This window comes from Saccostrea cucullata, unplaced genomic scaffold (genome assembly GCF_032062105.1).
Source record: "Saccostrea cucullata isolate Sc308-1 unplaced genomic scaffold, CSIRO_AGI_Scuc_v1 ctg1614, whole genome shotgun sequence".
NCBI classification, from domain to species: Eukaryota; Metazoa; Mollusca; class Bivalvia; order Ostreida; family Ostreidae; genus Saccostrea; species Saccostrea cuccullata.
The window spans coordinates 6,392-24,818 of NW_026929941.1; the positions used below are offsets into that span (position 1 = coordinate 6,392).

Genomic DNA, 18,427 nt, shown 5'->3' on the forward strand with positions numbered 1-18,427 from the left:
GATGAAGAGAATCCTTCTATGAAGTTCTTTATATCACATTATTTCCATTTTTTCCGCTTTTAGATAGACGATTAGCATCGCATTATTGTATGATGTCACTGTTGTATGAATTTGATCAGTCGTTTACAGTTAGGTGCTTTCTGTTTTTTCTTTCTAACCAATACCGAAAATACTGCCACATATTTATTATTATGATAATTGTAATTATTTAGAAGGAAATAGTGTAGTATTTGAAAAGCAACGCAGTATTGGAAGACATTGCACTGAAAAACTTCTTCTCAAAAAGATACCTGTTTTTTAACAACGCACATTCCCGATCAATAAATCAAAATTTGTGAGTGGATAGGGTTGTACATGTCTATTTTTGGAATTAATCTTTGAGAGCCTTTTTTCAAATAAAGGTTGATTTATCCCAAATCTTGAAATTTACCGATGAAAAGGTCTCCCTAAGGACATAAATAAAGGTAAAGACAACAGTTCATGCAGTAACGATGGTCAAATGGATCCACTGTATAGTAGATTTTCTGGCAAAAATACAAATTGGAGTGTTTTAAAAATCTCGTGTGATAATTAATTTTTCATAGACGTGCAATGCACAGTATATAAATCCTTCAGAACTGTTTAATTCATTGAGTTGAAAATGTTTGGTTTATTCCTAAGGTTGGTTTCCTGTCTTACCATTTTTGCTTCTTTCTCCATTGTCAACGGGTCTCATTTTAGAGGCGGAACAATAAGTTGGAGACCTACAGGAAATGGAAACGAGATGTCTGTACTCGTGTCTTCTTTTTAAATGATTAGCATTTAATTGAAAATAAGAAAAATTCAATCTAGAAAATTTCCAGTTATGTTTCTAGCATAGACTTGTAATATAAAGTACTTTACCGGTAAAAGAAGTGATAAACCACTAAAATGAAACCGATTTTTAAGAATATTCTACTGATTTCAGGTATGATTTTCATTTAAACTTGCATGGGCCTATGGACAAGGACCCGGATGCACTCAGTCAAAAATAGGTCAATTAGTCACGGGAATGAATACGTCCTACTGGCAGTGTACTGCAGGATGCAATCCATCTGTTAACATTGATAATGTAAACTACATATGCACAGGGGCGAGTGTATCAGAAAACTGGGAACAAGGGGAGAGGACTTTTACCTACACTTTTCCCGGCATAGGTCCTTACACAGTCGAGTAAGTTTTTTTTGTCGTATTTTAATTATATCTGGCTATTTAATTATTTTTTTTTAAGTTTTTAGTTAAACAAGGTAAATTATTGAAAACAATTACATAAAACATGAGTCAAAAGCTGACTGATGTTTGTCATACTAAGTGTTAGGCGATTATTTACACTCTGAACTGACGACGGATTTTTTTTGTTATTTTTCTACTTTGACAAGGAGCGTACCGATCGGCAGGGGATGCTCACTCGTGCAGGGTGTCTAATTCCATGTCATTGCTATTTTGTAGGTCTGTGTTTGCCCCTCTCCTATTTTGTATTTTTTCATGGACTTTCGAGCTTGAATACAGTTCGTTATCTTTATATATTATATGCATTAAAATTTTAATGTCTTATATTCATCGTAGTTTACCGGTGAAATAATTATGAAAACAATGTTTAATTGTATTTTTAATAGTATTTATTGATTATATAAATATTATAGGAAGCATACATGGTAAGGGAGTTTTGAGGACCTTTTTGGAATATATTCAACAGGTTCTATTACATCAATTTTCAATCATTTGTCGACAATGTTGAAAATATTGAGGGGCAACGTCTGATTTTGGACAGTCATCACATAAAAGAACACAATGACTTTTCGATAAATCACCAAAGTCTCAAATAAACGAAGTCTACTGATTGAGTCATACACAGAAAATTATTTGTCATTTAGAACCAGTAAATACATGTCAGAATCATTTGATGTAGCTGGGAGTTTTCGCCAGTGTTACTTTTATTTGAGATGGTTTTGAATACAATTGTATTTTAAATTGATCAAACATTCAATATTATCCCTAGCGTTCCTATGGTAAGTGATGGAACATTTGTCAAACAATGACACAATTTCTGGCACAGCGTCAATGAAATTAGACACAAACAAATTATATCGTCCAGTATACCTGTACATGCTGTAAAATGATATACATAATGTACATGTAATATATGACATGATATTAAGTTAAATTTTAATATGACGATACTACTTCTTTTCAATTCTGAAATACTGATGAAAGACGAAAACTGAAATTCAGAGTTAAAATACTTCTCTATAGTAGTTATCAATTCTAAAATATTCCAAAAATATTCTTTGCTTGAACTTCCTTTTTTGATAGATTTAAAGGAGGAGATTGGGTAGTCCTGAGTTTTGGATCGCCAGGCTCCTGGTCTATTGGCACCGTTGTTTATCTTGCCAAGAGAAACGACACCCATCAACCAAATATTAGTCCTGTGACAACTGGAAAACCTACCTATAGGTAGATATTAAATGTGATTGCAGTATAATAATTAATCGCAAATTGGTAAAAAGTTATAAATTCGAAAAGAAGGTTATTAGGTCCTTAGCAATTCTAGCCTGAAATATCATTACCAGGCCCCATAAATTGTCATATTTTTACACAAAAATATAATTAAATAATAAATATAAAACATATACAGCATTATTTTTTTTTCTTAGATCAATACGATGATTTGACACCTGAGGAGTACAATATTCACTGAGCACGAAGGGCGAGGTAAATATTTGGGATAGGTGAATATTGTTCTTCGAAGGTGTCTATATCCTTTTACTTACCTCAAAAACAGCAATTATTGTTTATGATGTGATTTAGTATTTTTGGTCCAATGCAGAATATATAAATAATTCCTTGTATTAACATTAAAGGTCACATGCATGTCAATATAACGTAGTATTTTTCTGACATGTTTGATATCAGCCAATCAGAGGTATGGAATTATTCAATCATATTATAAATAGGAATTATCATCCAATCTTTTCCACAGATTACAATATGGCTGTCAGAATGAAATTCTTATCCCAGTTGTTGATTCTGACGGAGATGATATCAGATGCCGCTGGTCCAAAGGATCAGAGTGCGTCTCCATTTGTAATGCTCTGCCATCAGCTACCATTGATAGTGTAAGTAAATCTTAAGAAATCATAGATTTATTTATGTTCATATTTACCATAGCACCTGTTCCAAAGCACTTTTGAGCTTGCTTTCCGTTCATTTATCCATATTTCATGTAAAGTCCCCTACCGGTGAAACCGGAGTGGACTTTAGGTTTCCTCTGAGTCTATCCGTCCGTCTGTCTGTATGTCTACCTGTCTCTCTGTTTGTCGGTCTGTCCCACTTTGTTTTCTGTTCTTTGTTTTCTAAACACTTGCAGAGATTGTGCTCATTTTTGGTATGAAAGAATTTATTGATGAGTTACAGATCAAGTTTAAATTTCGTTCCACTTCATTGATTTTTGAGAAAACGCGACGTTGTTTTCAATTTCTAAGTTTTCACTGTATACAAAGTGCTAATCGAAATTCTACTTGATTTGGATCACTAGCTATATATGTTTGGATCATTCGAAGTTTCTGTCTGCACATTTAGACAAAAAATGTCTTTTATATACGGTTTTTTACTACTAATAAAACTACTTCAACCAATATGAGACTTCTTCTTGGTATATTTAAAGATTATTAGGTTTTTGTGTCACCCACCCTTCCTTAAACATCGGTAGCACGCGTTTTTCACGCATCGGATGGTCATTTTTCGACTAATGAGCCACATGAATGGACTCTTGACATTACTTCAATAAATCATTTATTGTTTTGTTTAATATAAATCGTAATCAAACGTTAGCTCAAATTTGACCACAAAGTCTTCGTTATATCTTGACAATCACATCAAATATGTACCTACCCAACTTCTCCGGAACTATTTTTGGTTTGCGTAGAAAATATCCAGAAGGTTATCTTTGTTGTCATGACAGCTATACTTTTTTCGAGTATACATATAGGAATTAGGCCTAGTGCAATTAGTGAAATAATGTATTGACGTTACCTTGTGTTTTCAACAGTATTGTACAATATTTTCTTCCCCAGACTCTTCTTACATTTTAAATTTGGCCCAGTCTATAGGAGGTCCATGTGTTATATGCTCACCTTGAGCGTTATATGCTCAGTCAGTGAGAGTAATACATATGTATTTGTATAAATTATAGAAAAAGAAGTGTTGCCTTTCGTGACAGTATCGTTTTATTTTCTAATGGAAACAACTTTTTAGTTCCATTTGTTTTAAATTCCGGAATAAAGGATGGATCCAGCATAAATTTCTTTGGGAAGGGGAGGGGATTACATTGTTGTCCATAACATTTAAAGATCCTGACACAAAACCCCTACTTTATGGTTGGGGAAGGAGTCGGCTTAATTGGTGGACAGGCTATATTCTTCCATATATACCGGTATTCTAATTTTTTCCATCAACTTATGACAGTCATTCATCAACAAAAGCATACCAAAGAAAAAACTTTAATGCCGCTTACCAAATTGTAAAATCTTAAACAATTTTAAAGATCGATTTCAACTCTTTGATTTGATATAAAAATATTTAGTGGTATATATACAGTATATGCATTCAAAGTTTCGATAAGAAAACACAATGATTAAAACGCATTCAGCTTCAAATCTTAATGCCGCTTCGTTCATTTACAAATTTCAATTCAGCCAAATAAGCGTTAAGAAGAGATTGCATGGGATATTTAAAAATGTTTTCATGAAATAAAAAGAAAACAAACGGGTACCACATCTTTCGAAGAAATGCATGGATCTTTGTTTTATAAAAATCAAAGCATATCCCTGATAATCAATTAATTTCCGTTACTATATATTTTTTGAATTTCTTTAATTTTCATAGACTCTGTTTCAGATTATTTGCTTTAAGTTCTAATATCTAATGATAGTGTGAAAATAGGTGAAATATTACTAAAGTTGCATTATAATCTCGTTATCATAGATTTATTAAAGAGAGAGAGAAAGTGTATAAGGCGAGGACAATCACCCGCTCTATGACGAAAAAGTTTAATTTTTCTAAAATTATGTTGTCGGTAATGTCGTCTTCAACATATCTGATTCATATAATAGTATTGTACTGTAAGAAATGTTGATTGGAAATTGTTTTTTAAACTTATTTAGTGGTATATGGGTACGTTAATATTAAACGATTCCAGCCATAAGAATTTATTTCTGAATATGAATGGGTCAGGTTTCTATCCTAAGTTTTGTGCTTATATTACTGAAAAGTAAACCAACTGTGTTTTTTTCTAAATGGAGTATGGACCCATTCTATTTAAAAGTCGATTATTTCTGGAATGTTAAAAAAGTGAGGATAATGAGCATTGATTTATGTCAAAAAATTTACAAATACAAATATGTGAGCAGGGCATAAATACGGACCCCCCGGAATACTAGAGATGGGAACTGTTGCCTAGGAGGAGTAAGCATCCCTTGTTGATCGGTCACACTCGCAGTGAGCCCTATGTGTTGATCAAGTAAACGGAGCATTTCGTGAACAAATTAAGTATAAAAACAAAGGTCTAACAGTTGGGTGAAAGAAGCAAGCCAAAAAAAAAAACGAACCAGGATGAATTAAATAATAGGTGGAAAAATGTTTTTTTGTCTCAACAATTCATTTTTTTAAAGCAAACTGACACACAACCAACATGAAGACACCGTAGCGTATAGTGGTTAACGCATTCAGTCTCACGCCTATCATGAGCTTTGGAGAGAGTTCGAATACTAGTAGTTTTTGAAGCCTTTATTTTCCTTTTTACATACCTTTAAAACATTAGTGAAAATATATAACGTGTATTTATCAATACATTGTAAGCTATTTAAAGACATAAATTTGAGAATGTGTCTTTGGATTATATCCCCCTCCCCAATATAAGCCACCATTCTTCAAGAAGTATTCTATGCAAATCAAACATAGCATTTCTGTATCAATCGCGACAAAATGCAAATCAAGTATAGCACAAACACCAGCAATGATTGCACATTTCATCAAATTCTATAATTATTTATTTCTCTTTAACTTCTTTTGACTGATAAATGTTTCTCTTGTGATTATGAATGCCAATATATTTTCAAAACTGTTAAAATCGCAATAATTTTGTCAAAAATCAATGAATCTTGATTTCATGCAAATCACATAAAGGATATGAAAAAAGTAAAGCAATCGAAAAAATATGTTGCAAACATGTAATAGCATTCACTCAAAACAGGAATAGCTCAATTTCTCAAAAAAGCGTAATGTATAGAAATCAGATGATGTTTCGTGGGTGAATTGAGGAGAAAACTTATATACAATAACTTTTACAACAGAATATACTTTGAAAAAAATTAAGAACAATTGAAATAATTCAAAATGAGTGAAAATAGCATTTTAACTTCGTAAATGAGAGCGGTATCGAATTTCTAACATGTTTCAACTTAAAAATTTCCTCAAATATATTTACATTGATTCTACAAAAGTTTAATAAGTTTCCTAATTTCTTAAGGTTATTTTTACCCAATTTTGCTTGAAGAATTTTCTTTTTTACCCATAATGCATCAGAGTACCCAAAGCAATATAGCTAGTGATCCAAATCAAGTAGATTTTCGATTAGCACTTTGTTTACAGTGGTTTTTTCCCCTAATTTTTCTAAACGATTATAGATATTTAATTAGGTGATATTTGGAATGTAATTGTATGTTGATGAGTAACAGATCAAGTTTGCATTATAGAACGCTTCAATGATTTCTTGATGGAATTACAGTATTTTATTTTAATGGGAACCAGACTAGACTTGCCGTTATTGAAAAGTATTTCATATGAAATACTTTCAGAGTGTTTAACTATTTTCAGACTATAAACATTCCATTGTCTGGTCACATTCACAGAACGTTTACATGTAGGGATCATTTTTATTTATTAATTGTCTTTCTTCCTATTTGTATGAATGTCCATCTACCCATCTGACCTTTTGTCCTTGCAACTTGACTTTTGGTCATAATTGTTTTGTTTTTGTTTTCAATGCATAAAATCCGATAATAAAACTTTTTTTTCTTTAATGGAGCGGTAAGTCTGTATAATTTAAATACAGTCGTATTTAAAGATCTAAAGCGATAATTCTTTGCTGTTGAATGCATCCCGTTTTACATTCGTTCGAGCTCACGCTATAATGCCTATATCCGCAGACCCCTATAAATATAGCGAAGCAGTTATTCACTGTTCTGTGTAAGAAACTGTCACCGATGTAAACGGACGTATGTTACCCCCTGTTCACACAGAGCTGCGACTCTACGGCGATCATCCCGATTAAGCCACGATTTGGATTTTTTTTGGATCGGGGCAGATCGCAACCGATCGGCGTCTAAATAGAGCAATATAGCAAATTATGGTCTTCGTTACGACCGTATTACGATGTCCCTACGTCAAATGCGCTTCTACTACGATGTTATGCAGACAGTTGGCGACAAGCGGTCGTGCTTACTGCGTTTACGCAACGCTGCCACTACGACATTGAAGACCATACTACGACGTTACACAAACTCAGATGACTGTACAGCGATGTCGCTACGGTATTGCCGATCATATTACGATTGCATTACGCTTCTAGTACGATTTTGGAGATGATGTAAATATATCTTGCAACTGCAGATTTTTGTAATACGATTTCAACGACGATACATATCTTGCGACCGCAGTTTTTTTGCGGCCTTTACCACATGGTTCACGGGCATTTTCAATTGTAACTGTAACAAGATGTAAAAAGTCTCCATTGCAAATGATCGTCATGTATAGTGTCACCCTTTACATGTAAGTTAAAGATGATAATTGGTCAAATATCAGCGCTACAAGAACAAACTTCTGTCTCATAAGTCGTGATATGATCGGAGTATGGTCATTGTAAGTCTTCGTAGGATCTTCAGGAACGTAGTAAGAACGTAGTACGAACGTAGAGGGAGCGTTGTATGAGCGTACTTGGTAAGTTCCTACGCTCCTACGCCGCTTTTACTACGATCACGAAGATTTCTCTACGATGCTTCCGCGCTGCTTGTACGATAACGGCGCTTCTAATACGCTCTTTTTACGACTTAACCCCGATTCTTGTGGGCCACAATCCCGCTACGCTTAAGCTTGTTTGCGACATGTTCAAAATAAGCGTGGTGGGAGCGCAGAGCTCTCCGATCATGAAGATCCTACTGCGATCATACTACGCTTATGACGACTCCGCGACGTTTCTTATGCGATTTGTCACGATCGGGCACGCTTTGATCATAGTAGAAGCGGCATCTATGTGTGAACGGGGGGGGGGGGGGGGGGTTATACAAAAATCAGTAGCGACAGAAATAACTGTCTACTTCCAACAGTGTAGAAAAGTAAGATAACAGGGACGCTTAGAACAGTTGCACAGGTCAGTGCAGTATACAAACAAAAACAAATGTACGCGTAACTGCAATACAAAGTAAACAATATATAGTAATGCAAGATAATAGTCGCCATTCCACACCGAAACCTGTGACAATATAGCAGTCAGGTGTCACGAATGCGAAGAGTATACCCTAGTATTGATGTATCGTAATAAAAATATTATTATGCCTTATTTACGAGTCGTGTTCAGCTTTAATACGGTTGGTTCCTGATATTTAAAGTCTTAGCTGTTTTGATTGATTGATTGATTGTATGTCATGTCGTCCTGTACATTTATTATGATACCTCATTATAATTATTCTTCACATGGCGTTATCTGATTGGTTCTAGATTATCACATGAACCAGTCATAAAAATATTTCACGGTCTCCGACATGCTTTTCATCGTATTCCACCTCTTCGGATACACAGTACATATTCATGCAATATAGTTTCCGTTTGTTGAAAGAAAACTCCCGAAAATAGTGTAGTAATATGAAAGTAATTTTGAGAGCGGTGCCGAATTCGAAAGTTTGTGTTTATTAAAAGCGTACTAAGTTTGATTACCACTCGCATGAAATCCAACCGCTTCTTACATACAGAATAAATTGAGCTTTTATAAGAAATACAATTTTGTTACCACTTTGTGAGCTGGAATGGAAATTTAGATCATGAATAGTTACAGAAATATATTTTTATCAATGCATTAGCAAATAGGAAATGTAAGAAAAAAATTGCTGGCAGGGTTACTAAAAATGACGATGCATGTATGAAATAAAAGAAAATAATGTTGTATTTTACAGAAAACATGCACCATTCGATTTTCTGCAAGCTATACATCAAATGGTACTTTTGCTGTTGCTGTAACTGTGCAAGATTTCCCAAAATCTACTGTATCAATCGGCGGGAAAATATATTCTCCAACAACAAACATGTCTTCCGTGACTTTACAGGTTTAATATTAATTCTATATAAAGTTATTAATTTGATAAGGGATGTTGTTTTCCAAAAAATTATCATTACACAGAAAATGATTGAAAAAGATTAAATACATGTAGGCAGAGTAGTCATTTAGAGATATTTTTTTATTTATAGTTGATGTGAGTAAAAGTTAAGCTGGAACATGAAACAAAACTGACATCTATCTCAAACTTTGAACCAATAAAATTAGCAAATTACCCCGTATTTGTTATATAACAATCAACTACATGTACTCAAAATACAATGAATATTGGTCATATTTTACAGAAGATTAATTTCTTCGGAAGGCAAGTTATTTTCGGATGCCATTTTTTAGTATCCTAGATCTTATGAGTACAGTAGTTTTCATGAATAAGAAAGCAATAACATCTTTAAAAATCGGTTAAATGTAGAAGTTTAATAAATTGATATCGATATTTTTTTTCTTAGCATCATCTTTATAATGACGATATTATCATTTGCATGCTTTTGATCCAAATTAATTCAGAAACTAATTAATAGTCAATGCACTGCAAAATATAACTTATTTATTTTTATATAAAAATTATATAATGGCGATAGTGATTACCTGTATGTTGTTTTACGTCACATCTGATAATTTTTCACTCAAACATACATAAAGACGTCACCATTTACCGATGACAGGCTTCACATTTTAACTACTCGGCACTCATGATCAGAACTTAAACAGTGTGAGATCTTTATCGTTCCAACACGGGTCTCCGATTATAAGCTCTCATATATGAAGGAATAACATCTTTCACTTCAAAGTGACGGGGGCATGGGGAAGGAACATTGGTTACCAGGCCATTTTGTATCGACTATGGTTAGTCGAGACCGAAATTCGAACTCATAAACATCCTATAACGGAGCGAATGTTCTATCGACTGATCTACTTTGACGGTCCTACAAGGTTAGATGAAGGTTCGTGTTTAATTCTCATAGGTCTCTATCTCCCTTTCTAGTGTTTTGGTCTCATAGTGAATGACATAACATGAACCTGTCTACGCATCACATTATGATATTGTGAACGAAGAAGAAATCCTGATGTATAATTTTGACTATTAAAAAATGAAATGCAGGAACTACCTTTTAGTAGAAAGGCTAAAAATTAAAATACTTACCGTGAACATTTTTTTCCATCGAACAGTTTCTAGTGAAGACGCCTCAACTAACCGTTAATTGCTCTGATAAACCAAAGTTTGTTAGCCCAACTCCAGCTAAGGGTTCAACAATGCAGACAGACATCTTAAAAGTCTTCAAGATTTCATTTTATGCCTCTGGAGGCAGAAGGTAATAACAACTTTCATTCAAAGGGTTGCTTATTTTTTATCCTTTTTTTTTTTGTTTACTGATTACAATGATAAATTATTTTAAACTTTTTTTTATTTAAAAACGGCATATGAAAATCATAATAAACAAGTAAACAAACTCAAAAGATATGTTTCTACATAAGAAGTACGTGTCCTGTACATTTTGAATACAACGGGATTTAAACATTGGTGTTAAATATGGAGAAAATAAATTTAGGATTATAGGTATCGATATGACTACACCTGCTGGAATGAATTATACATCAATACAGACGACAGGATCGAACTCTAATACTGTGTTTGTGAAAGCAACATGGATACCTCAACAGAACCAAGTCGGATCTCATATCGTCTGTGCTCTGGCGGAAGATGTAATAGGGTATTTTTCTAAACAATTCCTTAATAACTTTAACGTAGCAATTCAATGAAATAAATGTGTTGTTTGAACTTGTTTCCATATCATATTGTATATGATTTATTTCAAAAGCAATGTTGTCAGGATTCTTTCTGAACAAACGTCTCTTTTTCACTTTTATCTTTATACAATAATTCATGATCAGTTATTGGTATATTTTATTATGTTAAAAAGTAGTGAAAGTGCGTCCTTAGCAAAAAAGAGATATAGTATAGTATGAAACACGTATGATTTTTTTACTTTTACAGAAAGACAAGTGATTCAAGATGCATTAATATTATCGTAAACGGTGAGTTTATATAAGAATTGACACACGAGAATTACTGGTATGTTCTCAATATAATGAAGTGGCATAGGACAGTATTCCAGTATGAGAGGTACTCGAATCAAAGAAAGTCCATTTTATTGTAGATGTTAGTCCCTGCGTTTACCTGCCATGTAAAAACGCGGGAACCTGTTTTAGAAGAGGATTGACACAAAATTATTCATGTACTTGTCCGTCAGGATTTACAGGACACTCGTGTGAAACAGGTTTGTAACATCATCAAGGATTCACATTTCAATGTGACGTAATGCTGTTTGTAACGGTATACTTGCCATCTTATTTTTCCAACTTATCATTATATATAAAATTATCAAGATATTTATGCAGTTTACCTTCACATTTAATACAAAACAAAGTATAGATAATAAAGTTTGTTTTGTTGTGGAATGGGTCAAATCTTGTATAAATGGAAAAAGATCCTTAAACATTTTTTTTTCTTTTGGTGCCCATGATACTTTTCATATTTTACATTGAATTTGATTTTACGTTTGTCTTAAACTAAAAGGACAAACAAAAATAGAGAGAGTTTGGCAAAGGAACATTTGCTACTTATTTGTATCTATTGAGGTCAGTCGTGGCTGTCATAAGAATACATGTACTTCCGATCACGGAACAAGCGCTCCACCAACTGAGCTATCGTAACGGTTCTTGAAAAGCTGTAGTCATCTTGTTTGTCATGCATCTTAGTTCTCAGTAAAACATTAAAACGTTTAGATATACACTGAACCAAACTTCTAAGTGTTCACCTAACATTTTTGAAGTTTTAGAGAACAAATGCAAACAATAAATAATTTCTTTTATTCCTGATTAATGATGCATATTTAAGTTGGATGTTGTCTAAATTTAATGTAAGTATCTCGACAGAATTTTTAGCAAAGTGTCAAGGAAACGAAGTACCCTCAAAATGAAAAGTCACACAAAAAAGCTCTATGGAGTAAGACCACCACTCTCTCTAATTAATACAACACTGTAATTACAGTTGCATACCATGAACCCCTGAATATGAGATTGACCCATCTGCTGCCACACCTACTGTCTAGATCTTTCCAAACCATTGCAATTGCGTGAAAAAAAGGGGGGGTGACGTTTTTTATAAAATCCCAATTGTGTTTGATGGGATTCAGATCCGGGGTTTTGAGAGTGTAGCATATCACACAGATGCCATTTGGTCAATATCCTAGGGTGTTTAGCACGTAAGTGACCTCTTGAAGGAAAATTGAGACTGCTTGAGCTGAAAGTAGACCGTCACAAGCACCGATTTCTTAACATTTTCGTACGATTGAAATTGTTTGTTTTCATGTTTCTAAGATTGTTTCACAACAATTTAACACTCTTTTAACATGGTGTGACGTGAAAATTTGGCCTCGGATGAAAATCAAGGTCACTTCCGGTTTGGTTAAATTTTGTCAAAAACTTTCAAATTGTGATAAATTGGTGATGAAAAATGACGCCCAGCCTATAGAAAAATGTGTTTAAATGGGTTTTGATATTGGTTGTTAAATTTTAAAAGTAATATCAAGTACAATTAAGCACTAAAATAAAAGTTAGAAAACCGTGGTGCAAAGATTGTCCAGATATTAACATTCCAACGGCTCTACCTTCCATCTCAATGGTCATTTTGCCAATGTTTTATGTTTTTAAGTAAAACCATTCTTTTTAATTTGATAATGATTACAAAAAGATACTAATTATACAAAACACGTGCCGCAAAGTACACTTTTATTATTTTTAAGCTGCGTCACGGAACATTGGTTTTCATCGGTGATATTTGATTTTCTTTCAATAATTGTTGAGAACACTCATTTGTTGTAATAATTTGAAAATATAAAACAGATATATTAAGCAGTTTTTAATTTAATACATTTATTAAAGTGAACACTTAGAAGTTTTGTTGAGTGTAGAAAACAGAAGTGACAAACACTGTCAGTGTATCTTTAATTTGAGTTTACTGGGATGTATCGAGTCGAGAGAAGAGTGGAAGTTTATATTATTGATAAAATTTGTTGTCATAAGAATATGCCTAACGTTTAAACAGTTCCTAAAACTAAATAAGTTATTGACAACCGAGTTAATGAAACAAATATGTCAACAGTCTGGTTAAATGTAATCATTTCGTAATTTCTATGGTCGATACAATGACTTTGTTACATGTAGCAGATACAATCTATCATTGGGTCAAACGCTGACGGACATTTTAATACTTATTGCTAGGCCAGTCTTTACATGTATTTATATTACTAAATTGTCGACAGATAAATCTTTTTTTCTGATCATGAACAGGAGCATACAACAGGAGTGAAAAGTCGGCATTGGGTGATCAGTCTTCTATGACACCTGATCTAACTTTCATGTTTTTTCAGAGGACCGTTTTTTTTTCTTCTTTTTTTTTTCTTTTTTTTTTTTAGTCTGTTTATGATTTGTATTGTTAAAATTGACTTTGAGCTTCAAAACAATTCCTCATATTTCATTAACTTGGGCGAAGAATCAGATTAAAATTTAAATAAGTATTTTGAATTTGTTGATGACCACAAGATATCACCGGAAATAAAACTAGTAAGTTTCGTTTTTATTGAAGATACATGACAATGATATACAAACCTTTTTTTTTATAATTAATAACAAATGGAGAAATAGACGTCTAGTATTTAGTAGTATTTTAGTAACTTTGCCCTCAGGGCAGAACAATCTGACTGCATCAACATACTACAGAATCAGAAGTCTTTATGAAGCACTTTCAGAGACTTTCTAATCCACTATAAGCGTCAATTATTGATCAGGAACATAAGAATCTAAATACGAAATAAAAAAATAAATTCATTTTATTTTCATTTAAACATTTAATGTAGATGTTGATGAATGTGCCAGTGCACCCTGTCAGAACCTAGGAACATGTCACGACAAACTGAATGGATTCACTTGCAACTGCCCTAGTGGTTTTACAGGAAGAATGTGTCAAATAGGTAATTCTACAATTCATTTTTTGTAACAATATTTATTACATTTAAAAAATGATACAATATTCAATCAGAAGTAAAGATATACATAGTTATGTTGATTTTTAGACATCGATGAATGTCAGAGCAATCCATGTGAAAACAACGGTACCTGCTCAGACCTCATAAATGGCTTTAACTGTGCATGTATTGGTGGATTTACAGATACCATGTGCCAGACCGGTAGAATATTTTTATTAATGTTTTCGAATGGTCTTTCATTTTTCAAACATGTTTAGAAGAAAAGAAGTTCCAAAATATCTGTTAATAAAAAATTATAATTGATTTAATTTTTTAAAAGAATTGAAGATGCAGCATGTTGTCAGATTATTATAAAATTTCAAAATACAGATATAGATGAATGTACCAGTCAGCCATGCCAAAATAACGGCACATGTAAAGATGACATCAATCAGTACTCATGTTTATGTCTGCTAGGGTTTACAGGACAGGTTTGTGAAACAGGTGAGATTTAACATTTTCTCAAATAATTATACGCAAAGAACAATTTTGTAAGTAAATGACGTTTGTTTTTATTGATCTGTTGTTATTGTACTTAAGATTCATGTTCACAATTTTCAGTCAAGTAAAAACATTTACATGCTTCAAAATGTTTATAATGACTTAATACAGCTACACATTTTTCTAGATATTGATGAATGCGCCAGCAACCCCTGTTACGCTATGGGTACATGCAGTGATCATGTGAATCATTTTATGTGCACGTGTCAATCTGGGTACACTGGTTATCTTTGTGAAAAAGGTTTGTTTTCTGCTTATCTATTTACTTAAAAAATGATAAACTCACTTTCTCAAACTTAAATTGCTATTAAAGCTATCTTGTGAGCATCGATATCTGCAATATTATGGCATCCGAGGGTCGTGAAAAGACATAAATTTTAAACATCGGAAGTTTAAGTAGAATGTCATGAACTACACGTGCTGTATATCAATATATTATAACACGAGTTTGTGTTATCTGAAAGTCTTAAAGGTATTAATATCTAGTTCTGAAGCAAATTTTCCATCATAATATTTTAGAAATAAAACCGATAATTAAATAAAACCGAAAATCAGGAACAGTAAATATACAGTCACTTAGAAAGGAATGAAAGCAAAACAAACACACTAGTAATACATATCCCTATATGTGTTTAGTGCTGTGTGAAATGTTAGCAAATTGATTACACGTGTTAAAACATGACCATTAAATACAATAGAGCATTGTTCCCTTGTTTACAAACTTGGGTGTTTTATTTGATTTTAAGTATAAGGTTGTAAAATAATATTAAAAGTTGTCGTTAATTTCAAGTCATTAATCTGAATTCATGACAGTTTAAAGATGAATAGGAAATCGTAACAAGAGGCCCATGGGCTACATCGCTCACCTGAACAGATTGGTTAGGAAATAAAAGCTGAAATAATTTCAGTATTGAGAAGTTTACAAGGAGTGGGGGTCTGGCATTTTTAAACTACCAACTACCTGATTATGCTGTAAATGCCTTTGCTGTTTTTGAGCAAATGATTTTTTCCTATTTATTTATTTGAATCCCCCCCCCCTTTGTGGACCAGCCCTACTTCTGGGAGCCCTCATTTGAATCAGTATGACTTTGTTCTACCTGAGGATGCATATCAATGTGATTAAAATTCCCAATGTATTTATTTTTAATTCTATCCCTGGGGGTCATGATTTGAACAAACTCAAATCTACCGGTACACTACCTGAGGATGTTTCCATATAACTTCTTTTGTACTTGCCCAATGGTTCATTAGAAGAATTTTCTATGATTTTCCTCTATATTCATATGTAAATTTTTGATCATCAGTTGTGGCCCCGCCCTACCTCCAGGAGTCATAATTTGAACAAAATTGATCCTACGCTACCGGAGAATAATTCCAGATAAGTTTCATCTTTACTTGCAAAGTGGTTCTTGAGGAGAAGATTTTAAGAGATTTTTTCATATATATTCCTTTGTAAAACTTTGATCGTAATAAATAAATCGTTCATCCCCTGGGGTCATAACTTGAACAAAATTGAATCTATACTACCATATGATGCTTCCACATGAGTTTCATCTTTCCTAGCCCAATAGTTCTAGAGAAGAAGATTTTATTTTTTATTCATGATTATCTCCTTTTGGAAGAGGGCATGGCCCTTCATTTGAACAAACTTGAATCCCCTTCGCCCAAGGATATTTTGTGGCAAGTTTGGTTGAAATTGATTTGGTGGTTCTTGAGAAGAAAGATGAAAATATGAAAAGTTAACGACGACAACAATGACAACGAAAGACAACGGACAAATTTTAATCAGAAAAGCTCAATTGAGCCTTCGGCTCGGGAGAGCTAAAAAGGCAATGCAAGCGTGACCATGTATCTTTATTGACCTGAAGTTTTCGAAAAACAGTGACAAAAAACATCCTTCTATATAATTACGTATTAAGTGATTTTTCTATTTTTCTTTTACCATCAGAATTAAATGAATGCTCGTCTCAGCCTTGTTCTTCTATGTTTGACTGTGAGGACGAAGTAGATGGATACTCCTGCAAACTGAATTCAGGAAAAGTTGTTGCTATTGTACTGACTTTGCTTACAATGAGTGGGGTCATCACAGGCGCAATTTACTTACTGACAAGACAAAAATATCAACATTTGGTCCGCAGATGGTATTAACTTCATTCCAATATACATAAATCTCTATTCAATTTGTTCAATATTAAAGTATTTAATGTTTTTATGAATCAGTTGAGAGAATGCATTTGTTCCTTTAACCAGGTTGTCAAATTTTCGTGAAATTCGCAAGGTAGACTGCCACCCGAGAAATATGTGAGCAAATCTTCCTCTTGTTATAATATTTTGTCGATATTTATTTGTTTAAAGAAATGACGTGTTTTAACCTTGCAAAAGAAAATCTTAATTTTAAGGAGGTTTTTACGAAGCCTTCTGTGCGCTGCTTAAAAAACTCAATGTTTTTTTCTATAAGTTTCAGAGACAAAGAAGCTATATAGGGACAATTTGGAGAGTCTAGTGATCACAAGTGTTTGGAAATACATTCAGCTAATTAAATATACAGAAATTATTAAAGCGGACATGTAGTTATATGCATTCAGGTGACATTCCTTCATTTAATATCTATGATATACATGTAATAGTTCATTTAGTTTGTATAGTCATATTAAAGTACAGAGGGGGCTTTTACTTCCTCAAGTCAAACCATGCTTATTATCACCAGATAAAGGCAAGCTACATTTATGCATTTAGACCTGCTGTGACCTGATTGTTTGGACTACCAAGGCCTGCAAAGTAATCCGGATTATAAAGGACACTGAAAAGACACAAAACATTGTACAATTCATAGAATTTTATTTTAATACTTTCACTTCACTCCTGTATTTTTCCAAAATAAATGTGTTGAAATTACGTCTTTAATAATCAAGAGCAATCAGAAGTGAAAAAACCTATTGACACTACACACGGAAGTGTTCTGCAATGCATTAAATAATTTTTAATCAATTCTTATATTCTTAAAATTTTAATTGACCAAGATAAATTGTACACTTTATAAGCATGTATTTTCCTACACATGCAAACAATGATTTATGTCCATCGGTACTTTTTGTCTTTAAACATTTTCCTGGGGGTAAATGCCAAGTACCCTATGTTGAAATTGGTTGAAATATAAATATTTTACAATATAATGTTATCAATTGTTAAAATAAAATTTTAATCAATTGTGTAGAGTTTCTTTTAATTATTTATTATTTGCACAAAATATTTACTGTAAATGTATTACTTTTCGTATGTCTTCGGTTTAAGACTTTTGGCATTATGTAGCTACTCGTACTGCTAAATCAAGTACATAGGTATGTTTTGCAGATCCCTTGTCGGCTAAAATCAGGTCCCGGGTTTAAATTTCACAAGAATTTTGCTGTGACGCACAATTGGAACATCAGATGTTGATTCT

General features: G+C 33.0%; 1 protein-coding gene across 1 annotated transcript; it reads left to right on the top strand.

The window, feature by feature from the left end:
* The first annotated feature begins 1,015 nt into the window (after nt 1-1,015).
* LOC134282496 (uncharacterized) lies at nt 1,016-18,081 on the top strand. Its single transcript, XM_062764904.1, has 15 exons — nt 1,016-1,191; nt 2,332-2,472; nt 2,999-3,134; nt 9,243-9,392; nt 10,571-10,713; nt 10,951-11,112; nt 11,397-11,437; nt 11,560-11,679; nt 14,320-14,433; nt 14,536-14,649; nt 14,818-14,931; nt 15,116-15,229; nt 16,937-17,129; nt 17,239-17,289; nt 17,447-18,081. The coding sequence occupies exons 1-15, from the start codon at nt 1,031-1,033 to the stop codon at nt 17,469-17,471; spliced, it is 1,779 nt and encodes a 592-aa protein (XP_062620888.1). The 5' UTR covers nt 1,016-1,030; the 3' UTR covers nt 17,472-18,081.
* Nucleotides 18,082-18,427: the final 346 nt, after the last annotated feature.

What these genes read in the sequence shown, in the direction of transcription:
- LOC134282496 (XM_062764904.1), top strand. Translation starts at nt 1,031, where the DNA reads ATGAATACGTCCTACTGGCAGTGTACTGCAGGATGCAATCCATCTGTT. An exon ending in TGTCTTCCGTGACTTTACAG is followed by an intron (nt 9,393 to 10,570) that starts GTTTAATATTAA and finishes TCCATCGAACAG; the next exon opens with TTTCTAGTGAAGACGCCTCA. An exon ending in TATGCCTCTGGAGGCAGAAG is followed by an intron (nt 10,714 to 10,950) that starts GTAATAACAACT and finishes AAATAAATTTAG; the next exon opens with GATTATAGGTATCGATATGA.